Source organism: Saccopteryx bilineata, chromosome 2 (assembly GCF_036850765.1).
Source record: "Saccopteryx bilineata isolate mSacBil1 chromosome 2, mSacBil1_pri_phased_curated, whole genome shotgun sequence".
Classification (NCBI taxonomy): domain Eukaryota; kingdom Metazoa; phylum Chordata; class Mammalia; order Chiroptera; family Emballonuridae; genus Saccopteryx; species Saccopteryx bilineata.
The window spans coordinates 24091029-24116469 of NC_089491.1; the positions used below are offsets into that span (position 1 = coordinate 24091029).

Sequence of the window (25441 nt, forward strand, 5' to 3'; positions counted from 1 at the left end):
ATAACCTTCTGTCTAGAAGGGCTCTCTTCTTGTTCTTGGTCTGCTTCTGAGGCCCTCAGTTTTGTACTGGTGTTAAGCCACCTCCTCCCACTGGTATTGCTGACTGGGAACCCTCTCTTGGTTCCAGCTTCACCTTTGCCCAATCTTTCCTTTAATGGCTTTCACTCCCAAGGGTAAAGAAGGTAATAATAGAAAATGCAACCAACAGGAGCCCAACATCTATCAGTTTTAATTTGGGTCTCTACACTCAACCAGTTTCTATAACCAAAACAGGTTTTGTCTGAATGTAGTGACATCCACACTTTGCTCCAATAAATAAATAATTCCATAATAGGCAAGTCAAAGGATATAAGGGAAATATAACAAAAATTAAACATTCATAAATCTTTAAACGGGTCTTTTTTCAATAATTAAAAACCTCACAAGAATGGACCTCTCCAGGTATAAAAACAAAAAGAAGTACATTATCATATCAATAGCATTTAATTTCTGTGATATAGTGTTTATTAAACATATTTTCTAAAGGTAGAAGAATATCCCTCTGGTCAAAACCAGAAAGGTAAAATCAGAACCTTGTACTTCAGAGATCATCTAAAGCTCCCATGAAGGAGGCCTTTTCTTGAAACTCTAGCAGTACCACTCAGATCATCACACTACATTGTCATATCGCTCTGTCCCTGAGCCTCTGTCTTCCTGGCCTTTAAGATACTCAGGAGAAAATGGTTTTAGTAACGATACATATGAGAAACAGTATAGATGGGTCATTGTTTGGATACACACCATACCTAACAAAGAGCATGAAGCAGACTGGAGACACAGATGAGATTGTCTCTTGATTTAGAATTTCTTCTAGAGGGCACTGAAAAGTCACTTTATCTGTTTTTAATCTAACAAAACTGAAATACAGCAATTACAACTGTTGGGAGGGGAAGGCTACATAGAATTATGCTACTGAATATGACTCTTTTATCTAATTAAAGGAAATTTCAAGCAGAAGAAATATTGCTAGTAAAATATAAGGAAATCTTTATGAGCCAATATAATTGATTTATCTTTGCTTTATCATCGTATGTTCATCCTCAAGTTTGTAAAAAGCTAAGGAATGATCTGAGCTAGAGAAAGAAGCCACAAACCAGGTGTGATTGCCTTTAAGACCAATAAAACAAATCTCAGTTTCAAAGGCATTTAAATGCACAGCAAGGACAAAAGTAAGTAGCTAATGGTGATTAGGAGAAGCCAATGGCTCTGAGATGCACCCTAGATATGGTAAAATATTATAAAATGAGCATCTTAGAATCTATGAAATATATAGATTTCTCTAGTCCTCATCACAGCCTGCTATGTAACCATTCCTAAAGCCCATTGTCACAAAGATACCTGAGACAGGGCTTACCCTCTCAAAAGGAGGAGCCAAAGGAGGAGCCTCCACAGTCATAAGACTGACAACTCTTTTCTACTTTCCAGGTGACTGAAATTTGGGAAATCCGAATGCTTCACTTTCCTATGGAAACTTACCTTTATTTTGCTTTATGAGGCAATAGCATCCAACCAAGTATAGAAAGTGTTCATTGAGAAATCAGAACCCAAACTGAATTTGTGTTGGGTCCTCCAAGCACTATGGAATTATAGTTCCAGGTATCTTAACCATAAGTAAGGAAGGAAAGTCAAATGAAGAGAGAATCCCTAAGCAGCTGTGTATCTCTGAACCCTTTCTCTTCTCACTCCACCTGGTGGCTCCCTGACTTCTTTGTGCGGGCTCTGAGCTTACTGTCTTTTTGGATGAAGTCCTTCCCTAAGGAAATGGCATGTTCCATGTCCTGTTCACCAGGACTTCACACTCAGTTCTTCAGCCAATAGCCAAGTGTTGTGAGTACCTAATCAACATAGGGATCGACTGCCTTTGACAAAACTTCCCATTCCTGAGTTTGTTCTAGCACCATGGAAGAGCAGAACTGCAAAAATAACATATCAAGCTAATGAACAGAAGGGTTGATGTCACTTTATGAAAAAAAGAAATCATTTTTTCCAGAGCATAAACACAGGCATTAATTCTTCCTAATCATAAAGATATCTTTTTAAAAATTTCAAAAAGTATGGAGTTGTATAAAGTATATGAATAGAAGTTAACCTCCCATGTAATTCTGTTTGCAGAGATAACTATTAACCATTGGGTATATATTCTCTAGTATATAATATTATTCTTTAACTACTTGTTCACTTATGAATACATTAATATTTCCAATGAGTTAATATTTCTAAAGAGATAGAATAGTACAATGCACATCATAAGCACTATATAGATACTTATTAAATACATTTAATAAATATTTAAAAACAGCAGATAATCATGCCATGTTTATAGTGTGCCTGTATTAATTCATGTTATCATCACAGGAACCTAAGAGGTAGATGCCATTTTTACCCCTGTTTTAGAGGTGAGGAAACTGAAGCTTTAGAGACAGACCCAAGTCACATAAATGGTGGATAATTTTAGAAATCAATATATATATAGCTCAATATGCTTTTTAATGGCTGCATGGAATTTCATCACGTATTTTGTTGGTTTTCTATTGTTGCAAATTTTAATTCTTTAAACATTTTTACCACTACAAACAACTTTGTGATCATCTTGAACATATGCCTGTTTAATTCCTTTAGATAACTTATCAGAAGTTCCATTATTGAGGCAAATCTATACACGCTTTAAAGTTTGATTTTTATTTAAAAATAAACAAGAAGATCTTTACTAGGCTATCACAGATTACAAGAATACAGTAGTTGAAAGTGCTGCTTCTCTATGCCCTATTGCTCATTCTAATTGCTGTCCTTTATAATAATCTGTCATTTCTTTGATAATGTAAGATCACTTCTTTGTTTCTGTATTCATTACGATGGATCTGGGTGTGAAACTATTTCTATATCTGTTCTTTATTTTTATTGGTTGAGACTTGGGGTGCTTCTCATACTTGAAGACAATTTTTTCATCCACTCTGGCAAGTGCAGTTATTATGCTTTTGAGAATAGCCTAATGTACTCTCTCTATTCTCTTGTTCTGTAATTTTGTATCCTTAATTATTTCTTAAATTTAATTTCATCTTTTTCCATTTCCCTGTACTGATGTCTAAATTTTAAAGAACTGACTTCTAATATATGAATTGTCTCCAACGTATCATTACTTACCAATTCAATGTTAATTGTACTCATGTTATTATATTGAATTATATTGAATTCTTAATCAGAACTGCCTTTCTTCTTCCTAATGTATTTTCTTTGCTTCTTTTTGTTCCTCTTTTTGTGACTTTGACTAGTTTAAACATATTTATTTTAGAGTCTCTCTATTATATTGTGTTATTAACTAAATTTCCTGGGTTTTAATCCCTCTGTACATTGTGTCAGTAATTCTTACTCAAGGCACATTGTGTTCTGTGGATGCTATAATTTTGCATTGTGAACTCATTCTCAGCATGGCTTTATTATAAAAATCCTATCTAACCTGGGTAAGATCTTTCTTTTTAAAAAGAACTTTTTTAGAGCTTTTCCTTTTTGTTAAGTTTTTCACTGAGGACCTATTTCTTATGTTAATTTCTCCAGCTGGGAATTTTCAACCTGTGCTGGCAGTATGAATTTAATATCAACCCTATGTGAGCTATAGTCCTGAGTGTTGACTGTTCATTCACAAGAACACCTGGATTTTCCTCCTTCACATCTAGAATTCAGGTAGAGACAGATGAGCCTCTGTGTTTTCTTTTTGTGCCTGTGGATGGAATTTTTCTAGCTTATTTTTTCATTTCCGTGATTCTTAGCTTTATGCAAGGGTCTCAATGCCAATCTCCACTTCTCAGGAGCCCAGGACCTTATCTACTGTCCCTTAAGAGTCTTAAAATCAACATTCTAGACTATAGAGATGGGCACATCTCTCATTACCTCAAGGCAATGCAGAACCAGCTCATGAGTGTACTGCTCTTTTTTTTTTTTTTAATATTCCTATTCATTCCTAACCTCTGGAGACTTACATTTTATTCTTGTGAGTTGTAAAACCAACCCAGCATTTCTTGATGTTTATAGTCAGAAGATTTTCTTATTATCTTGTCTGTCAAATTGCTGGAGCTATAAGTGTTTAATCTGAGGTCTGTGTTATTTTGGTGCATAAAGATTCAATGATTCATCGCCTTGATTGTTCTCTTGCAATAGTGTCAAATCCTTTGCCCTGTTTTTTTTTTCCCCTTCCTGGCAAAACTCCAGTGCTTGATTCTTGCCTTTAGAATTGGCTTTCTACTTTTTCTAAACTTATACTTGTATTGCTGGGCAAAGCTGGGGTAAAAAACCTGCAACTAGGCAAAAAAAATACTATTTCAAATTCACGTCCCATTCTCTACCTAATGTCGCCCAGGAATCCCAGTTTCCCTGTGAGTCATCTCTCCCATTCCCCACAGCTATTTTAAAACCTTCTACTCTCCTCATACCTCTGCCCCCCTTTACAGAATATTTCCAGAAGATAACCTTACTTTCTACTTCCTAGAGACCATCAGAACAGAGCGTTCTCAAATTCTATCCACCAAACTCATTAGCTCATTTATACTGGAACACATCCCTTTCTCCTTTCTTCCTATTACAAGGAAGGAAGTTTCCTCTTCCTGCCTAAGTACAGTGATCATATAATTTATCTTTGAAGCCTGGATACTTTTGAAAGTAAAAGAGGGACTCTATTAATAATAATTCCAGGACAGCAGGTGTAAGCCAGAACATCCTGGGAAAACTGGGGCATGTGGTCACCCTCTGCATAAAGTTCATGGCATCACTTGTCCCCTGAATACACTCCTTTTGCCTTCTCAAGTACCACCAATATTCCCTTCTCTCTCCTATGTTCAAATTTTTCTTCTTTCTGGACTCCTCATTAATATTTTAACATTATTTTATCCTTTAAAAAGAGAAATTTTGCAAAACAATACTACCTATATGCAATATACACCTCCAGCTACTCCTCACTTTTTGACTGTCCTTTTCTCTGCCAAATTTATCAAAAACTTTGTCTACACCCAGGCATCTCTCTTTTTTTTTTCCTACTTCCTATTCTCTATTGTTTACAGAATTCTAGCTTCTTCCCTAACCCCCATTTGGACACTATTCTTGACAATGTCACACATAATTATCTTGTTTTTTAATAGAACAGACAGTATTCAACATCTTTGAATTTCTTGGACACCTCTATCTGTGCAGCCTTGCTTTGGTTATTCCCTCTGCTCCTCAGTTTTCTAAAACAACACCATTGTAAACCTTTCTCACGGGTTGTTAGCATGGATAAATAAAATGATCCATGTAAGGCAGTTAGCATTTTAAAATGTTAGACCTCCCACTGATTATCCCTTTAGGAAAGCATCCACGTTGGGCCATTTTTGAGTCAGATGGTTCTATCAGTAATTTTGTGTGTCATTATCTGAACCTTGCACAGTAAGACAAAAGGGAATAGTATCTTTGCATTGCCATTCCAGAGACCCAGCAGCTTAGAAAAAGAGCACAGTGTTACTTCTGTGTGGAATGGTGTTTCTTTTATATTTGTTGTGGCACCTAAAATTTAGTGAACACACTGCACCAAATCCATGACCCATCATGCTCATCCTCATTAGAAGCTAGCAATGGCAGACAAAGACCTGTCTTTTCCTGGCACACTCACTTGCATTAAGTGTAGCTCAGAATCAAATGGCACTTATGAATTCTAATTTGCTTAAACTAATTTTCAAAGTTACTGACATGATACGTAACAAGCGCTCATCTGCCTTGACTGACCATAGCCCAAATTCATCTTCAGTCCTCACCGTTGATGACCTGGTAGGTATCTGCAGGCACTTTTGGGATTCTTCCAGTTGCCTCTTAGCTACTTTTTCACCTGTTCTGAGCTGTTGGCTGAACTGGCCCTTCCTTTAAATAGGTCATGTTGCATTACATCTTGTGGAAGGGCCTCAACTATTTTTTTAAGAGGAAGCCAACTTTTCAGAGCTTCAAGAACCAAAACAGATTTGCTGCAATTTTTATGTTCTAATAATAATAATAATTATAGTTAATGCCATTTTAAAATCTTGTGCTAAGCATGTCACAAATTTTCATATATATCGGCTATTTGACTAGGTACTAGGATGGAATAGAAATAGACATGTGTGACAAAATGACCGTCTTACTGGTCAGAGTAGCTTTAAATGATATGGTCAACTGTCAATACTAGCAAGTTGAATAAAACCTCTAGCATATATTAACTGTTCAAGCAATGAGCATGACCATTTAAATGTTAGGAAGAAAGAAGAGAGTATTCATTTATACTGATAGGTGTGATATAAAATGAAGTGGCAAGGCAAGACCAAACTGTGTAATGAGATTTCAATAATTGAAATTTTTGATGATTTTTTCTAGGCCAAATTTAAAGAGAATCATTCCAATATCTATGAAGATAGTTAACTAAAACATTAGTATCATATATTGTAATACAGAAGCTCATATATTGAAGAGGAAAATCTTTATTCTGTTGTATAAATGGATAACATTAATTCTGTACCATTTCACATATAGCTCAATGAAACACTGAATCCAAGCAGATAGTCAATGTGCCTGAGTGTGCAACTGAGTGTGTTTGTATGTATACTTTTTACTGAAGAATTAACATCAACTGGTTGTTGCTTTATACAGCATTGATAATTTAGAAGATATTAAGTTATAGAAAATGGGCTGAAAATACTTCTTTCTTTACATCTGACAGCCACTGTCCTCGCCAACCGCATTTGTTTCCCCGAGTTAATGGAAATTTTATGAGCCGTTGGCACAATGACTTAATAAAAATGTTATCTCAAGTAGAAGTAAATGTGGGAAATGAGATCATTAGAGCTGTGAGAGGAAGATCTAGGTGGGAAACAAACATCTTAAAGAAGCTAATACTAACAAACTATATGATTAACAAGGAAGAAGTGTAGAAAAAAAATGAATTTTGGCTTAAGAGTAGGATGGAATGAAAATAAGATATAGGAAACCCTAAATATCTTCCTTAATTGAACTAGAATATAGTTGTGCCAAGTATAGGATAGTCCAATGACTATCAATCAGATAAGAGAAAAGCAGAAACATGGGTGACGATTCTTACAGACAACACTTACTGAGTGTTTACAAAGGGCCACACATGCTAACACGATCAACACCTTGCTGAATACTCACAACAAACCCTACTCTACAGATGAGAAAACTAGGCACCAGAGAGGTCAGTTTTGCAGATTGTAACAGGAAGTGGTAGAAAAAATTAACTATTCAGTTCACTCACCTAGCACAGGTGAGCTGGGAGTTTCTATTTTTAAGCAAAATACGTTGTAATGTTTGGTCAAGAAGGGTCTGACGGCCAAATGGATAAAACAGCCAGCCCTATCTGGATTCTGATTTCTCAGTGAAGAACTTTCACAAGCAGCTGTTGAATTAGTTGACCATAGAAGAGTGCTTTAAAAAATGGGGGGGAAATTTTTTTTTGTCAACATATCTCAAAGATGTAGGACCATTTCTGGTTACATATTCTGGGTCAGTATTTTCTTGTCCTCAACCCTTTGTGACAGAATACTGTTTGTAAAAACATTATTTTTTTTCTTTTGATATCATTTTAAAAGTCATATCTACCTACTTCCAAAGATCAAATGAGCATCTTCAAGTTTATAAACAAGGGAGACTTGTCCATGCCAGTCACATGTTCTAAAGTGGAGTCTTCTTGTTTTAGGATCATAGTGAATTTTATCTGTTTTGGTCAAAATTACCAGTGATTGTAGGCAATAGATTAAAATATGGCCTATTATACCAGTGACATTGTTTTTCTCTTTTTCATTATTCCTTTCCCAGTCTTGACCTTATTATAGTCTAATATCTGAAGCAGTTGAGGGAGCAGGGTGCTACCTACATCTCTGCCTTTGCCAGCTACAGGACAGCCTCCACCACGGAACGTGAAGCCCTCTGATAACCCTCAGGGGAAGAATGCAGCTGCTTACCCTCAACTTCCAGCTTCACCAATTTGGAATATGCCGTCCCGAGGCTGTTTTTTGCCACACATCGATAATGTCCTGCATCTTCCTTTTGCACATTATGAATCCTTAAACTTCCAGATTCAAGGACTGCAATGCGGGAATTTTCCTGCCAGGGATAGAGACATGAATTTTAAAAGGTCCATGGCTCTCTCAAGCACACACTCGCCTCATTTCATCAAGTTACTGTCACCACTGTTATGATCAAAAATATCATCTGAACATTTATTTGGCACTTATCACGTATAACATATGATATTAAATGAGGTAGTACAAGATTACCTAAATTGATTTTAATAACAGTCCTATCAGATCAGTTTATTTTTATTTCCGTTCATCACATGAGAACACCAAGGCTTATTTGATTTCCTAAAAGCCACATCTGAGTCTGTTTGATTAAAATATTGCTTTTTAATACCATATTCACTGCACACCCTATGTAGTATCCTTAGAGGAATATATGTTCTTTGAAAACATGTAAAGTTCTACAAATAATACAAAAATTGGTTTTTGAAGTTAAAATATTACATTTATCTTCCCTTTTGGGATTCAGTAACATACATAGAGCCACCCCTTGCTTTTATTGTTGGAAATGCATCAATACATACAACAAAAGGAAAATCAGATCATTGTAAAATATTTAACATTATGTGTTTTATTTAAAATAAAACAAAGCTGATTTATTTTAGACTGTATTTCAATTATTTGACATATGTCGTTACCTGTATATTCCCCATGGAATATTCTATTATGTAAGAGTAAGATACAAAAGCAATATGAAATAAACATGTGAAAAAAAATTTTTGACTACTCTTTGTGACTGTGGTATTTGTCACAATGTTTGCTTTTCACCAGACTTGAGTCTTCATGCTCCAGCTTCACTCCAGAGTGTCTCATTCCTTTTCTTCCAGACCTCATCTCCCTTTCTCCTCCCAGAAACTGATCGTCAGGTCTAAAGCTTAGATTTTAGTTCCATCTTTTTTATTTCCTAAATCTCTAAGATTCAGTGTTGAAAAATGAATTCTCAACCAACCAACAAACCAACCAAAAAGTCACTAGCTTTACTTTTGCTTTGCCTTCCTTTTCAGCCCAAACAGTACTGGTTCCCATCTCATTGTTTTCCATAGCTAGCCTCAACTGGAATGCCTTAAAACTTGCATATATGGAAACAGAAATATTTTAGTTTGGTTAAAATGGTATATGGAAAAGCCCTTATAATCTAAGTTTATAAGTGTGTGAGTTTGCAATGGATTGTTGTATTTGAAAATATGTTATATATATCCATGTTTAAGCAAATAATCACTTACCCTGAGAGCACTATCTCCCTTAATCCATGATACTGATGGTTTGGGATTGCCCATTGTTGTACAAGGTAGAACTGCCTTTAATCCTTCTATTATTTTTACGTTTATGGGAGGACGAGTTATTTTCGGTTCTGAAGGGAAATAAAAATTCAAAATTAAAAAGGCAATGTGGCTTTATTAAACTTAGGGTTTCTAGCTTTCTATTTAATTCTAAACATCCATTTTAACCCTTCGAGTACTGAGTTCTTTTCATGCTCACTGGCCCCTGGGAGTGAGTTTTTTTTTTTTAAATGAAATTAGTTTCAATTATAGTTTTATTAACTTAAAGTCATATTTGTTTGATAACCAATTTATGGAAACAAGAAGAACATACATTTGCCTTTTTTTTAATGTTGCCTTACACATTTTAAAAATAAATCGATCGTACTCTGGATGGTCAGGAGACACGAGGATGTACATGAACATTCGTACTGCTCAAAGGGTTAAGAATAATTTAGGCAAATTAGATTATAAAATTCACCAAATGCTAGAGCAAGTGTTTAGTGGATGACAAACAAAAAATTCATTCCTAAAAGTTTAGGTTATCTCTGTTTTGTTAATAAGTTGAAAAACACAAATTTATGAAACATATTAGTAGCCTGAAGTTATAATATTCTACACTTTAAAAGATAGTTAATAAAAAGTTGATTAAAATAAACTCTTACCATAACAAGTCAATAGTATTTAATTTATAGAGGCAGACATGAAAACACTTGAAAAAAATGTTTTAAGTTTATATTTTTTATATAATTCTGAGTTATGACCTACTTTCCCTTTAGTCTCCATTTTCATTTGACTATTAAATTTTATGACTGAAAAAAAGGGTACAGAAAATATACCAGATGTTATTATATTAGTAATCAGAGAAATTCTATCATACAATTTATGGCTATTCTACTCTACAAAGCAAACTTGGGTAATTTATCGTTTTATGAAACACTCAAATTCCTTTTTTTAGAAGAATCGGTTCATGTTAGCTAATTTTTATTCTCCAAACTTTCAGAGTAAGAAGTTATTAAATCTAATATATATAAGAATTGACAAGATTAGGACACCAGTTATTTTACTACTTGGAACATTCATAAAATAGTGAAAACTAAATTTATTTCCTTAGTAACTTTATATTACAGATACAAAACAGAGAACTGAGAAATAGATGCATTTTATTTCTTGCTGGTTATGTGCCATAATCAATTTGTTACTTTGACAGAGGAGAGAAATCAGGATTTTTCACCCTTCTATTTCAATTGTGTGTTTGCATATTTTTATTGGGGGTGGTTTGATGGTGGTTATGAGTTGTATATCAAAAGAACTGCATGGATGGTCTAGATCAGTGGTCCCAACTCCCAGGCCATGGACCGGTACCAGTCCATGGGCCATTTGGTACCGGTCCACAGAGAAAGAATAAATAACTTACATTATTTCTGTTTTATTTATATTTAAGTCTGAACAATGTTTCATTTTTTTAAAATGTCCAAATTCCCTCTGTTACATCCGTCTAAGACTCACTCTTGACGCTTATCTTAGTCACGTGTTACATTTATCCGTCCCACCCTAAAGGCTGGTCCATGAAAATATTTTCTGACATTAAACTGGTCCATGGCCCAAAAAAGGTTGGGGACCACTGGTCTAGATGGTATATTAATTTTTTTTTAGATGAGAGGAGGGGAGATAGTGAGGCAGACTCCAACATGCACTCCAACTAGGATCTACCCAGCAACCCCATCTGGAGCCAGTGCTCGAGTACAGAGCCATTTTCAGTGCCTAAGGCTGATGCTCTCCAATGGAGCAATCTTCAGTGCCTGGGGCCATGCTCAAACTAATGGAGCCACTGGCTTCAGGAGGGGAAGAGGGAGAGAATAGGGTGAGAGAGTGGGGAGAAACAAATGGTTGCTTCTCCTGTGTGCCCTGACCAGGAATTGAATGAACCTGGCATATCCATATGCTGGTCCAACACTCTATCCATAGAGCCACTGACCAAGGCCAGTCTATTGATTTTTAATGTAGTATATATTGCCATTCAGAATTGAAATGGGCCTGCATTGTGGCAAAAATACAAAACAGGATTTAGAACCTGTTATAGGAAAGTACCAACTTTGTCACTTTGCTGGCTATCTAAAGTAAAGCATACAGTTCTTCTAACCAACAGCAGTGAATGCCTGCTTTTAGATAATTGCCAAGCACCTCATTTGTGAGTTGGTTGGTCCTAAGCCTTAGCTTAGGAGTTGATTTTTCTATGATATAGTCAGAGAGAGTGTTACGCATTTCTTCCACTGGGTTCCCTGAGCTGATCTGTATGGCAAACCTGAGTCACTGATAATGTCTTAGGCATAAAACTTTTGTTTAAAGCAAATAAATCCTGTCTTCTCAGGGAAATAGATCTGTTGGGTGAGAGGTGAGGAGAACCCTTGTAGGAAATTGAATATAAAGTAAATAAGAATGAACTGAGGATTAATGTGGAGTCATGACTTCCCCACTCTAAGGGAACATACGTAATTTGGGTGGAGCCAGAGCACTGATGAATCAGAAGCAGTCACCTTGTTAAAGCAGGATCTATAAGGAAATTAGGAAAGGGAACTCCTGGGGGAGCAGGGAGCTGGAGTAGTGATGGGAGCAGGAACCTTGCAGGGGGAGGGGGAGGGAGGGTTCTCTCAGGAAGGAGCTTTTATCAAGCAGTGTGGAAACATTCCAAAATTTTAACCACTGGGATGGCCACACCAGTGTATATCTCATGAATTGGGGAGCTTTCCTAAAGAAAGGACAGAGAAAAGAAGAGGATTCAGGCTAGCACCAATAAAAAGAACAGCTCATGCCAGAGAGATGAGAAACAGTGAAAGGAAAGGTAGCACACAAAGTAGTAAATGTGCTCTGTCTTCAGATTGAACCTTTATTATTTAGCAAACAAGAACATCCACTTCCTTGCTTGATTCCCTCACTGCCCAAATGCTGAAAGAGAGCCTGCTAGCGCACACCCTACCCACTTGCCTGGAGCCTCCCCACAGTGTCCTTGTAGTCCCACTAAGTACCTATTTTAATTAGTCTAGGACTTTATTTATAAGTGTGATTAAGCATAAAATGGTAATAGATATTTGGGGAAAGTCGTGAACACAAAGGAAAAGGAATAAAATAAAATAAAAACATTTTCTGAAGAAAGCAAAAATATAGCAGGGAAAAGAAGAAAACATTAAAAAAAATACTTTAGTAATATCATTACAGAATGAATTGAGTGAATATCGATGTATCATGCAGAGTTGCTACCAAAAAATAAAAAAGGAGCAATTATAGAAAAAGTAATTCTTAGAAATTAAAAATATGCATTAATATCAAAGTAATCAGTATATGGGCAGATTAGCAGAATGGTCATATTGAAGACCAAATTTGTAATATGAAAGGAAAAGTTAACTAAATCTTTATAAAGGTAGAATATCAAAATAGATATGTGGAAAATAGGAGGAAAAATGGAATCATGGGAAATTGAACAAAGTGATTTAATGTTTGTTAAAACTTTAAGAATGAGATAGAATGAAGAAGAGAAAACAAATGTATTTTATTTTGAAAGAAATAAAACAAAAACCCACCTTTGATCTTTAAATCACAAAGGCCCATCTAAAACTAAGTGAGAACAATAAAAGAAACGCACACCTATCATATTCTTGTGACTGAGAATTCTAGAATTAAAGAAAAAAAATCCTAAGTTTTTTAAGAAAGATAAACATCAGATTTATCTGAAAAGAAATTTAAAAAATTCTCATCCGTGAGAATGTCATATAAAAATGAAGAATTGTCTACAAAAAACTAAAAGAAAAGCCTTTTAATGTTCTCATTCTGTACCTAAATTATTATCTAAGAATGAGGACAAAGTAAAGACTTTTAGCCATGCAAAGATTCACAACATGTATTTCACATGCTCATACTGAAAAAGAAGCAGCTCATAATTTTCTTCAACAGAACAATAACAACAAAATAGAAAGATAAAAGATAAAAATAGTTAATGATGAAAATCAACAAAAATAACAGGAAAGGTCTCTGGTAGAACTAGATTTCACCCATTTTTATTTTTTATTTTTTATTTTATTTATTCATTTTAGAGAGGAGAGAGAGAGGGAGAGAGAGAGACAGAGATAGGGGGGAGGAGCTGGAAGCATCAACTCCCATATGTGCCTTGACCAGGCAAGCCCAGGGTTTCGAACTGGCAACCTCAGCATTTCCAGGTCAACGCTTTATCCACTGCGCCACCATAGGTCAGGCGATTTCACCCATTTTTATGGTGCCAATATACATGTATATGTGATCTTTTTCCCCATTAGGAGCATGGTGTCAGATAGGAGAAAATAAGGGTTTTATTATTGCAAGGTTAAAAGTTTACAAGCAACAACATAGAAGATCATGAGATTTGAGGATTCTGGTAAAGGACTGCTTGATGATAAAAACACTAGATTGGAGAGAGAACTGAGGATGGGAGGAATGAAGTCCTATTCGGGGTCAGTGGAAGGGGGAACAGAGAGGAGTCAAGGGTGGGAGAACATGACCATGTCATTGATGGCATTGACTATGTGCAGTGAGGGTGAGGGAGTGAGAGAGGTAGACTCCGTTTTTCGATGAGAAAGAGACAGATGAAGTTTGTGCCTTATGATATACCTATATTTGGAGGCATATCATAAGTCTGGGAAACTGCTTTCTTCACCAAGCAGAGTTGGAAATAGAAGAGTTCATTTTCAGGGTCATACTGCAGTCTAAGAATTTCAATACAGTTTATTTTCTGGGGGTGGCAGGTCATTGATTGGGTAGGCTGATAAAAAGTTAAGGCAAACGTCGCTGGACTTGTGGATGTCAAGGAATCATAAGGATGTAGTGGCTAGTGATTCTGTTTTATGACTGTTAAAATCGCCTAAGATGACAGTAAGAGTAGGAGTGCATAGGAAGATAATAAATCTGGAATTCGAGTCTTTGATAAATACAGGGCGTGCCTTGAAGTGAGCAGACGACTTGATGAGTAGAGTTGGTCAGGTGGCATTGATCCTCATGAGAGGAAAGGTTTTACACAGGAACACACAATATGATGGCTTAAACGAGGGCTAGCAGATTAGCCATGAGTACTTGCTAGCTTTGGGGTCATAAAGTGGGAGAAAAAATAAACAGCCTCCATTTAAGCGGAACAGTCACTCAAGTTTGAAAAGTCACTCCAGAAAATCAAGCTTGAAATAAGGCAAAAGGGTAAAAGAAATGTTTGCTAAGAGATTAGAGATAAAGAAAGAAAGGGGGATATGTGTTTGTTTGTAATGGAACTGTTCTAAAGGCACAGAGTAAAAAATTGAGAGAGGTTTCACAGTGAAGGAAGTCCAGCTAGAACAAATAAAGATTTGTGTGAAGGCAAGAAAACGGAGAGGACAGGAGAGAACTGCTGTTAGGGTGGTGGTTGATGGCTAGAATAAGAGGTGGGGAATTGACTGCCTCTAGGTTGTGTTTTGAACTTGAACTTGTCTAGCGTCTGAACCTCCAAGTATGTGGGAGGCTCCATTTGCTGCCTGCTCCAAAATGTACCAAGTCAACTTTAAAAATCAATAGATGATGGTCTTTCTCACTCACTCATCTTCACTTGCAGAGCCCCGCAGCTCTCCGCAGCCCCGCCCACACCGTTGTTGGCGACGCAGCAGTAAATGCCGTCATCGCTGTCTTCCACGCTCAGGATGGTGAGGAGCTGCCCGTTCTCCCGAATGCTGTACCGGGTGTCAAAGAGCCTGCAGGTCACCGAGGAAAAGGCCAGGTTAGGACCTCAGCTCTGATTTTTTTTCTCTGTGGTGAACTGATCAAACAGATGACTTGTCAATGAGGAAGTAGATTAAAGGTGAGAGGAAACTTGAGTGAGTTCTGAAGAGTGGAGTCACTTTATGTAGTAATATAAAGCTAACATTGTTTCCTGATCTTTTCCAGGCTCCAGTAATCAAAGCACCATTGAGTCTTTCAAAAATGCTTTCAAAAGGGGAGGTCTACTGATAAGACGGAAAGTGAAGTTTACTTTATTCAGGAAAGCATTTTATTACCAAGATAATAGAGTCATCTTCCCACAATTCTTAGGAAATTGCAGCTGGACAATGAACCTGCACACACATAAATGTAACTGGCGGAAAGGGTTAAATATTTGTAGCAGTAACTCACAATTAAATGAGTATTTATTCATTCATCAAACAATATTTGGTGAATGCCTAGCAAGTACCAGGCATAGTTCTAGTTCTTTGGGATACAGAAGGCAAAGAGCCCTGACTTCTCCATGTCAACTGAATCACTGTTGTGCTTCGAGCAATCCCCTTAACCTCACTGAAGTTCAGATCTTACATTTATAAAATAAGGACATCTGCATTTTATATGTTTTAAAAGGTGAACTTCAATACTGCCAAGAACTGTGGTTACATTTATGTCAAGATAAATCACAAGGCAGCGTTGGCATTCTTACCAGAAAAAGGCAGAATACTTACTTAATGAGAATTTTATTTCTAGTCCAGGAAATTTCAGGCTGGGGATAGGATTCCACTGCACACATGAAAGTAGCCACTTCTTCAACTAAGGCATCCACTGTTTCCAGAGGAGTAGTGATGACAGGAGCTAACAGGGGAGAAGAAATAAAACGAGAGCTGTTTACTAACCCTCTGTAAGCGGTCAGAGGCCACCATATACCGAAATGAGAATTTTATTTCCACATAGCACACATTTGCCAAAAGGAAGGAAAATTTTATGTAGAGAATTTTGCTTTTACTTCCAAACTAGACATTTGAGAATCAAAAAGGAAGGCTCTTGGAGGACTTATAATTTATTAGATAGGAGTAGGGACCAGTCCAGGTTATATAAAGGTCAAAGATACATAATTTGGGTGCCCGCTTTAAGGAAGAATATATAAAATTATGAATATAAAATGTCTGTGGCCACTCAAACACCAGTCAACTTAAAAGGAAGTGTGACTGAAGGAAAGTCAGAGTGGAAATCTTAACAATTGTTTAAAAATAATCCCCCCCTTTTATAAAAATATATGTTCATATGAACCCATTCCTACAGTCTACTGAGGGTCTTAGAAGGGGCTACATTGACGTTTAAGCTTCTTCAGATTATGTAGAGAATTCATATCTGCATATGAATAGATTGGAATAAGACTCCAGAATAAAGGGATAAATAATCAAATAAAAAATGGGCAAAGGATCTTCATTGACATTTTTTCAAAGAATGTGTACAAATAGACAACAACAACCTGAAAAGTTGCTCCACATCATTAGCCATTAAGGAAATGCTAATCACTCTACAATAAGATACCACTTCACACTCACTAGAATGGCTATAATCAAAAAGAAAGAAACAAGAAATGTTGGTTAGGATGTGGAGAAATTAGAACATTTGTGCATTGCTGGTGGGAATGTAACATGGTGTAACCACTATGAAAAACAGTATGGTGGTTCCTCAAGACATTAAACATAGAATTATTATATAATCCAGTAATCCCACTTTTGAGTATATACTTAAAAGAAATTGAAAGCAGGGACTCAGATAGATTTTTGTAACCCATCTTAATAACAACATTATAAACAGTAACTAAAAGGTGAAAGCAACCCAAACATCTGCCAGCTAATTAACAGATAAATATAGTTTATCCATACAATGAAATACTATTTGACAGTTAAAATAGATAATGTACAATACATATCACAGCACAGACGAAACTTGAAAACAATAAGCTAAGTAAAAAAGGCCAGTCACAAGGACAGCATAATGTACAATTATATTTCTATGAAATGTCCAGAGTAGACAAATCTAAAGAGACAGAAAGTGTATTAGTGATTCCTGAGGATTAAGGGGGAGGATAGAGGTATGAGGGGGTAATGACTAGAAGCAAAGAGATGTCTTGTAAGGAGCCACAGTCTAGATGATAAGGTAAGACAGATACATAAAACGATCAGCTATAATAATCAATTATGCCTCCTATCCTGATATAATTATTAATAGTACCCCTTTTGCTCTCAAAACACATGAGTTAAGACAATAAATTATACAGTCATTTTAGTTAAAATGAAAGATGCATATGAAAGCCAAGGAGCAGTGTGAACAATTATTTTAGATGTGAAGTAGTTGGTGACAGCCACACGAAACACTAAGAACTGGCACATCGGCCGTAGAAGAAATACCTACTATGTAAAGAACCTTATTTTTCAGTAAACTCAAAGGCAAACTCATTGGCTGAGAGTGAAGGAAAATGGAAAATGGTAGTTAAAAGTGTTTCATTCATATTGTTAATGTATTTCTTTTCTTTTCTTTCTTTCTTTTTTTGACAGAGACAGAGAGTCAGAGAGAGGGACAGATAGGGACAGACAGACAGGAAGGGACAGAGATGAGAAGCATTAGTTCTTCACTGTGGCACCTTAGGTGTTCACTGATTGCTTTCTCATATGTGCCTTGACCTGGGGGCTACAGTAGAGGGAGTGACCCCTTACTCAAGCCAGTGACCTTGGGCTCAAGCCAGTCACCTTGGGCTTCAAGCCAGTGACCTTTGGGCTTAAGCCAGCAACCCCATACTCAGGCTGGTAAGCCTGTGCTCTAGCAGGCAACCTTGGGGTTTCAAACCTGGGTCCTAGTCCAATGCTCTATCCACTGTGCCACCACCTGGTCAGACTTAATGTTATTATTTTCTCAAAGACCTGTTTAAACCCTGGCCAGCTGGCTCAGTGGTAGAAAGTCAGCCTGTCGTGTGGAAGTCCTAGTTCGATTCCCAGCCAGGTCACACAGGAGAAGCACCCATCTGCTTCTCCACCCTTCCCCCTCTCCTTTCTCTCTATCTCTCTCTTCCCTTCCGCAGTCAAGGCTCCACTGGAGCAAAGTTGGCCTGAGCGCTGAGGATGGCTCCATGGCCTCTACCTCAGGCGCTAGAATGGTTCCAGTTGCAACAACGGAGTAACACTCCAAATGGGCAGAGCATCCACCCCTAGTGGGCCTGCTGGTTGGATACCATCTGGCATATGTGGGAGTCTGTCTCTCTGCCTTCCTGCTTCTTACTTCAGAAAAAAAAATCCTGTTTAAACACATCTCCTTCCAATTTCCCTGATTTGTTAGGTAGAGCCAAATGCCCTTTTCCTGAACCTTAGTTCATCCTGCATATGTCACTCTTATAGTACCTGTCACATAGACACTATTAAAATGATCTCTTTACGTCTTTGTTCCACACTCAATTATACAAACCTTGAGCTTTAGGTCAGGGACTAGGTCTTAAACCTGTTTCTATCCCCAGGATTAGCCCATTTACTGATGTATTATTTAAATGAACCAGACTATGTTTCTGAGGCCTTTATAAAAAGCATATATTTTTTGAAAGGTTGAAAGAGATTAGCTGAAGGAAGAAAGCAGAATTTAGCAGTAAAATGACATATATAGGTATCAAGGTCACCCTTTCCAAGTTTCCACTGACCTAACCATTAAAATATATAGAATGCAGTACAAAGAAATAAAGAAACAAAAAGTATTAAAGAATAGTTAAGAGACATAAAATATAGATTGGCAGGCATGTCTAATGGAAATTCCAGAAGGATAAAACAGAGGAAACAGGCTAGAAGCAGTATGTGAAGGGATACATAGCTGATCATTTATAAAAATTGAAAAAAATAAATAAACATGAATATTCAGACTGAAAGCTACATCAAGTGCCAAGCCAGATAAAGAAAAATAAATTCATTTCTGGATGTGCTGGATTAAATGCAACCGCTCACAAAACTTAGGGTATATTTCAAAATGAATATAAGGTGATAAAAAGAAGAAACATTTGATTTTTTAGTAAACAAGAACATTAGAAAAGCAAACAAGTCAAAGAAAGTTGTTTGATTATGCAAATGAGATGCAAAACCAACATTTATTTCATTGGTGAAAATGCTCTATACAAAAGGCTGAAAGTATTGGAGTATCTGCATGTCCCCTGATCCTCTAATTTTTGTGAGCAGTATATATAAACAACGAATGCATGAAATAAGTAATCAATTGTATAATCACATAGAACTTAAGAGACAGAAACAAAAAATATTATATTAAGTTCGTGGGATGCAAGTAATCATGGGCCCAAAGGTTAATTGATAATATTGAATGATTTCATTGTTGAAAAAGAAAGATATAGAGCAATTAGGCATTGAGAGGCACACCAGCACAGGGCTGGAATTCAAACCGCCACTCCATCCCCTCCCTGCCCTGCCAAGTCACTTAACCGGTACCTCTTCAGCTGTAGATGATGATGGTAATAAAACCCACCACATGGGCTTGTCATGAGGCTGAAATAAATGAATATACATAAAGCTCTTAAAATTGTTCTTGGCTTGTATGGAACCTTGTGTATTATTTGACTAGGTAATTTAGAAACAGAAACCCGAACCAGTCAATCATTCCCCTGGTCTCTGGATTACATGCAGATTTACCACTAATATTTACTTCTGGGAATCTATCCCGAGGAAATCATCTCAGAATGGAAAGGCATGTAGTTGACTCTCACTGCACAAATCCGAGTAATTGTACTAAATTGTACTAGCTGTACAAAGTGGGAGAAGAGTTAGGCACACAGTTCTGTCTTCTAACTGTGGTCTGATGAAGCTGGCTTGTACTAGCTTGCAAGAGCCAAGCATTCATTTTTAGAAATTTATGAGACAGTTGTTAAATACAGTCACTATTAAAAACTAAGTCATATAAACAGGTAGTTGAATTATGTTAAGAGCAAAATAACAATACTCAAAATGTATCACTTCTTCCTAATTATTTTTCCACATTTTACTATTATCTGTGTTCTTGAGGTTATTGATATCTAATGTTTTGAACGATACAATTGTATACAAAGGCATGAGTTGTACATCTCTTTTCCCGTTTCAAGGTTGGTAGCTTGAAAATGGCTGTGGTTAGAGTTTTTACACTATAGAAACCAACAAATGCAACAAACCAGGGCCTTTTTTGCCATTAGAGAAACAGATATCAAACATATACCAGCAACTCTTATCTAATCAGAATGTTCTTACAGTCACTGCAAATGGTATTTTGAGGAGTACTTAAAATGTAGAATGTTCTCACACTCTGGTATTTAGTAAAAGTGGCAGGCAGCAGAATTATATAATTATTATGATACATTTTTTTTGTTTTTTTTTTGTTTTTAGGATATGTAGGAAAAAAATGGAAGAAATCATACCAACATGTTAACAGTTTTGTAAGTATAGGTGACTTTCTTTTTTTTCATCTTTTGTATATTTTGTGTTTTTAAAATTATTCTTAATGACCATGTATTATTTTAGTTAAAAACTTTGTTCATTGATTTCTTCTCACTTAATGCATAGATGCAGAAGTAACAGAAGTAGTAGATATAGCATTACTATTACCTTTCCAGTGAGGTGACACAAATTCTGTGGAGATCAGTTAAGATCAAAGAAGTAAATGTTAGAATGAATGAATGTCTTGACAAACTTAGACATGGAGAAATATGTGAAGTATTATTAAGAACTTCAGCAAGTTAATGCCTTTCCTTAATGGTCTACATTATGACAGTTTGATATGATGTCTGAATCTGTTTTTAATACTTTTAGCATCTAAAATTGCTTAAGGACCTGCGATGAGCCATGCATTATATTTTCATTCATTATCTCACTTATTTATCACAACAAACATAACAACAGATACAATTATTATTCTCATTTGCAGATGAAAAAAGTTAAGAATGGTTAAGTAGGCCCTGGTCGGTTGGCTCAGTGGTAGAGTGTCGGCCTGGTGTGTAGAAGTGCCAGGTTCGATTCCCGGCCAGGGCACACAGGAGAAGCACCAATCTGCTTCTCCACCTTTCCCCCTCTCCTTTTTCTCTATCTCTCTTTTCCCCTCTCACAGCCAAGGCTATACTGGAGCAAAGTTGGCCCCGGTGCTGGGGATGGTTCCATGGCCTCTGCCTCAGGTGCTAGAATGGCTACAGCCACAGCGGAGCAAAGCCTCAGATGGGCAGAGCATCACCCCCTGGTGGGCATGCCGGGTGGATCCCAGTTGGGTGCATGTGGGAGTCTGTCTGATTGCCTTTCTGCTTCTAACTCCGGAAAAACACAAAAAACAAACAAAAAGAATGGTTAAGTACCTTGTCTAACCATAACAAAAGTACAAAGTGGTAGAGCTGAACTTCAAGGTTAAAATTGGTTTAAAGTTCCTCCTTTTAACTCTAAGTTTGGGGTCGGGAACCTATGGCTCACGAGCCAGATGTGGCTCTTTTGATGGCTGCATCTGGCTCGCAAACAAATCTTTAATAAAAAAATAATAACATTTAAAATATAAAACATTCTCATGTATTACAATCCATTCATTTCCTACCACTCATGTTCATTGTTCCAGGTGGCTGGAGCCAATCACAGCTGTCCTCCGGGACAACACCAAATTTTTATTGGATAATGCATAATGTACACGGGTCATTGTATGGCTCTCACGGAATTACATTTTAAAATATGTGGCGTTCATGGCTCTCTCAGCCAAAGAGGTTCTTGACCCCTGCTCTAAGCTATACCATGTCTTTGGCTTAGTACTAGTTACTCACAGATGGGGGGCGGGGAGTAGTAAGATTTTACATCAATATCAATTTCTTTCTGCAGAATATATGTAGTTGGTTAAGACCATTTTGCTCCTGTTCCAAAATTACCCAAACAAATCTGCTTTCAGAATGTTGCTGCCACAATCACAGGGTTGTATTTAATGATACTTGTTGACTCAGCAAACTATCTCTTGTTTACTTTCATTCTACTACCCAGCTTTCATCTCAGCCAGAACCTGTTTAAACTAGGGCATTATTTCTCCCCTCAATCCAAGGACCACACAAATAACACATACATGAAAGTGAATACAACCCTTTCCTGGACCCAAAGAGTACCTTAACTTGAATACTAGTGGCTTGATGACAGGGACATAAATATTACCCTTTTATAAGGTCTAGCACATTGGTCACTGACATACCGACTTCTGATTTATAGTTGCTGACTAACGTGACCACGTGCCTAGGAAGTCAGGTGTGTTTGCTCCTTCCTGTTTTAGTAAAATTCAGGCTCAGTCTTGGGACATATTCATGTTTTCCTAATATCATGAATACAATATTGTTTTCTCAGTATGAGAAAATGCTTTGGTATTGAAAAATTTCCAAAGCCCCCCCAAAAAGGGGATATTCAGTATTTCTCATTATTTGGCATATCTTAAAATAATAACACGTTTATTCTCATGGTGATATAATAACATATGTAAGTTATTTTTTATTGTGATGTCTTTGGAACTTATTGGATTTTATTCATAATCTCAATAGTCATGCTGTTTCATTAATTCTTCATCCTAGAACATACTCTCAGTCCTTCAGGAATGGCGCTGTACACAGGCAGCTAAGAGTTCTGGCTCCGCCTGTTAGAATTTCTGAAATTGCTTTTCCTGGGGGCGTTAAGACATGACCTCATAGGGATCCATCTAAAATGTGCATGTACTCAGGAGTGATTATTTCACCAGTCACTGACAGTCCTTTGCATAGTTCATAGCATTATATGCTGAGCACTGGTAAATACTTCTCCAGGCCTTTAGTGTCTTTATTTCACTCTCTTCATTATTCAACCTAGACCGCATGATACGTTGCCATAGAATCTCAAATCTCTTAGTCGATAGTCCTTCAGCTGCACTGACCAGGAGAACACCAATCTTGAACTAATTCAGCCAGCTGTCTGTGCAGCTCCTATGTTCATACACTATTGTCAGCTAAAGTGAAACCACGGTGCACATCAGGGCCTCTATAAAGGTGCAGCCCCCAGCCCCAGCGGGGTTCTCAGCACAGCCCAGGTAGTCTTTCTGCATTCTCTGGTCCACTCCTCCCATCTTCCTAAGTGGGACCACTTCCTCCAGGTCCTCGGCTCACCTCTCACTCGTCACTTTCCCCCAATAACCACTAAGTCCTACTTCCCTGCAAAGTTGACTGCTTCACCTTTGGAAACACATTAGAAATCTTGACATTTCTGCTCTTTCATTCTGTTCTTTGAGGTTAAAAGTATTTAAATCAACTTGTGTGTCCCCAAACATGCAATGAATTACTCTTTCAATGCACGTCAGTATTAAACTTTCCTCCAGGATTTGGTGTCCTGGGTTTCAATGACAGCTGTGCCTGCTCTGAGTTGGTCACATGTCGAGTCTCTGAATCCTACCCCCGTACAGGCAGTGCAGAAGAGGAGGTTGGTCAAATATATCTAAAGTAAATGACTCAGACTCAAAAATGTTGAGGGATGCTAGTAAATGGGGTGATTTTAAAACTGGAGTTTAGACAGGAGCTCTTGGGCATGTTAAACCAATTCAGTGTGCTTACATGAACTCTGATACTCCCACAATTTAAATTCTGCCGTATACTTAATACTTCATAAAGCATTAAATGTTTTTGAAGTATGAGGTCCCAGTGAGCAATTCAGTGAGACATGACTACTTTCATACGTAATGCTTTATAAAATCCATCTACTTGTGGGTTTTGATATTGAGCTCATCATTGAAAGTATTACTAATCAAAATGATTCAGAAAGGGTAGTTAGTGACTTTTCCCTTGTCTTTAAATGGTAGGAATCTTGCTTAAATTGAAACTAAAACAATAAGCTATTAGTTGTCTATAAAGTTGGTTATTAATTTTATTGAGAAAATGGTATGCTGGCAGAAAGGGATCCACAGAATACCCTAGTATGATTTTAAATGTCAGTCTATTTTGTAAATAAAATATTATTGGGGAGATTCCCTGATTAATGATAAAGGACTTAGGGAAAATGAATACAATCTAAAAAGCTCTTTTTAAAATTTCCTTCTCTAAGAATGTAAAAAAATTCTACAAAACAGTTTGTGTAGAACATTTTTATTACTTTAAATAATATCAAAATAATAGTACATTATTGTGTTTTGTTTGTACCCATATATTCCACACATTTCAACAGTTACAGCTTTAAGGACTGTGTTTTCAAGGTAGTGTTTAGCCTCAGAACTGGGGTGTACAGTCAATGGATCTTGGCTCTGCTAGGCTTAGTGTTTGGGGTTAAAGTTGATGTTACATGCATATTAATTTAGATTTTACATTAAATACAGTGGTCTAGGCAAAAGTATTATTTTAATTTTTTATTTTAAACTTTAATGATAGTAGCACATAAATTATAAATGAATAAAGTTGGATTAACAATCTGATTATTTAATTAATTTATTCATTTTTGATTATTTTATTTAAAAGCCAGGATATTTGATTTTGTTACCTTTATATCACCATATTTTGAAATTTTCAAAATAGAATAGTGTGCATTTTAACTAAGGGTTTTGCCTGTAAAATTTAGACACTGAAAATTATTTCTTTCTTAAAATATAAATTAGAAATGGCTCGTATAAAGAGATTGGTTTTGTGTGTGTGTGTGTGTGTGTGCACCAAATACTAATTTGAACCATCAAAATAAATTGTCATTTCCTTATGAGACCACATTTTACTAAATTCTAGCATTTACCTATATCATTCTATGTAATTTTGTGGTTTAGAATGACACAGATAAGACATACCAATCCATAAATCCAAGCATCCAGGTGCTCCCTTATGGGACATGTGTTGTATACTCAGGAAGTATTAAAATATTCTGAAGGCTATGTTCAGTCTTCCTGGCTATTATTAGCTGTTTGAAACAATCTAGATTCTCTTTTATCTGGAGATACCTCAAAGTATAGTTGGCAATTAAATGTTTAAATGCATGTGAAGATATCATTCTTCCTATGTAAAATGGAAAAAGAAAACAACAGAACAAGTCTGTGAAATCAGACTATGATTTCTTCATGGCTGCATTTTATCAGCATGTGAATCCAGACCTTGTGGCTCCAGAAATTTTAGTGAACTACAATATCTAAAGCTGTATTTCCCATCTACATACACATACTACCTTCCCTTATCAATACAATCAATTCAGTTCTTTGCTAAACTAATATATTAAGGGAAAATAATTCCTTTAAGTATGTCATAAAACAGAAGTCTTTTTATGCTACTATAATAGATTTAATTTGGAAACTCTTTAA

At 36.5% G+C, this 25441-nt stretch overlaps 1 protein-coding gene across 8 annotated transcripts in view; it reads right to left on the reverse strand.

The window, feature by feature from the left end:
• The window catches only part of MUSK (muscle associated receptor tyrosine kinase), an 86302-nt gene that overhangs the window by 59919 nt on the left and 942 nt on the right, over nt 1-25441 (reverse strand). For all 8 annotated transcript variants that reach the window (XM_066256541.1, XM_066256539.1, XM_066256535.1 and 5 more), the window contains exons 2-5: nt 15853-15979; nt 14966-15117; nt 9344-9471; nt 8004-8145 (exon numbers count right to left, since the gene is read on the reverse strand). In XM_066256541.1, coding sequence (XP_066112638.1) covers nt 8004-8145; nt 9344-9471; nt 14966-15117; nt 15853-15979 — 549 coding nt within the window. The remainder of the gene's footprint in view (nt 1-8003; nt 8146-9343; nt 9472-14965; nt 15118-15852; nt 15980-25441) is intronic.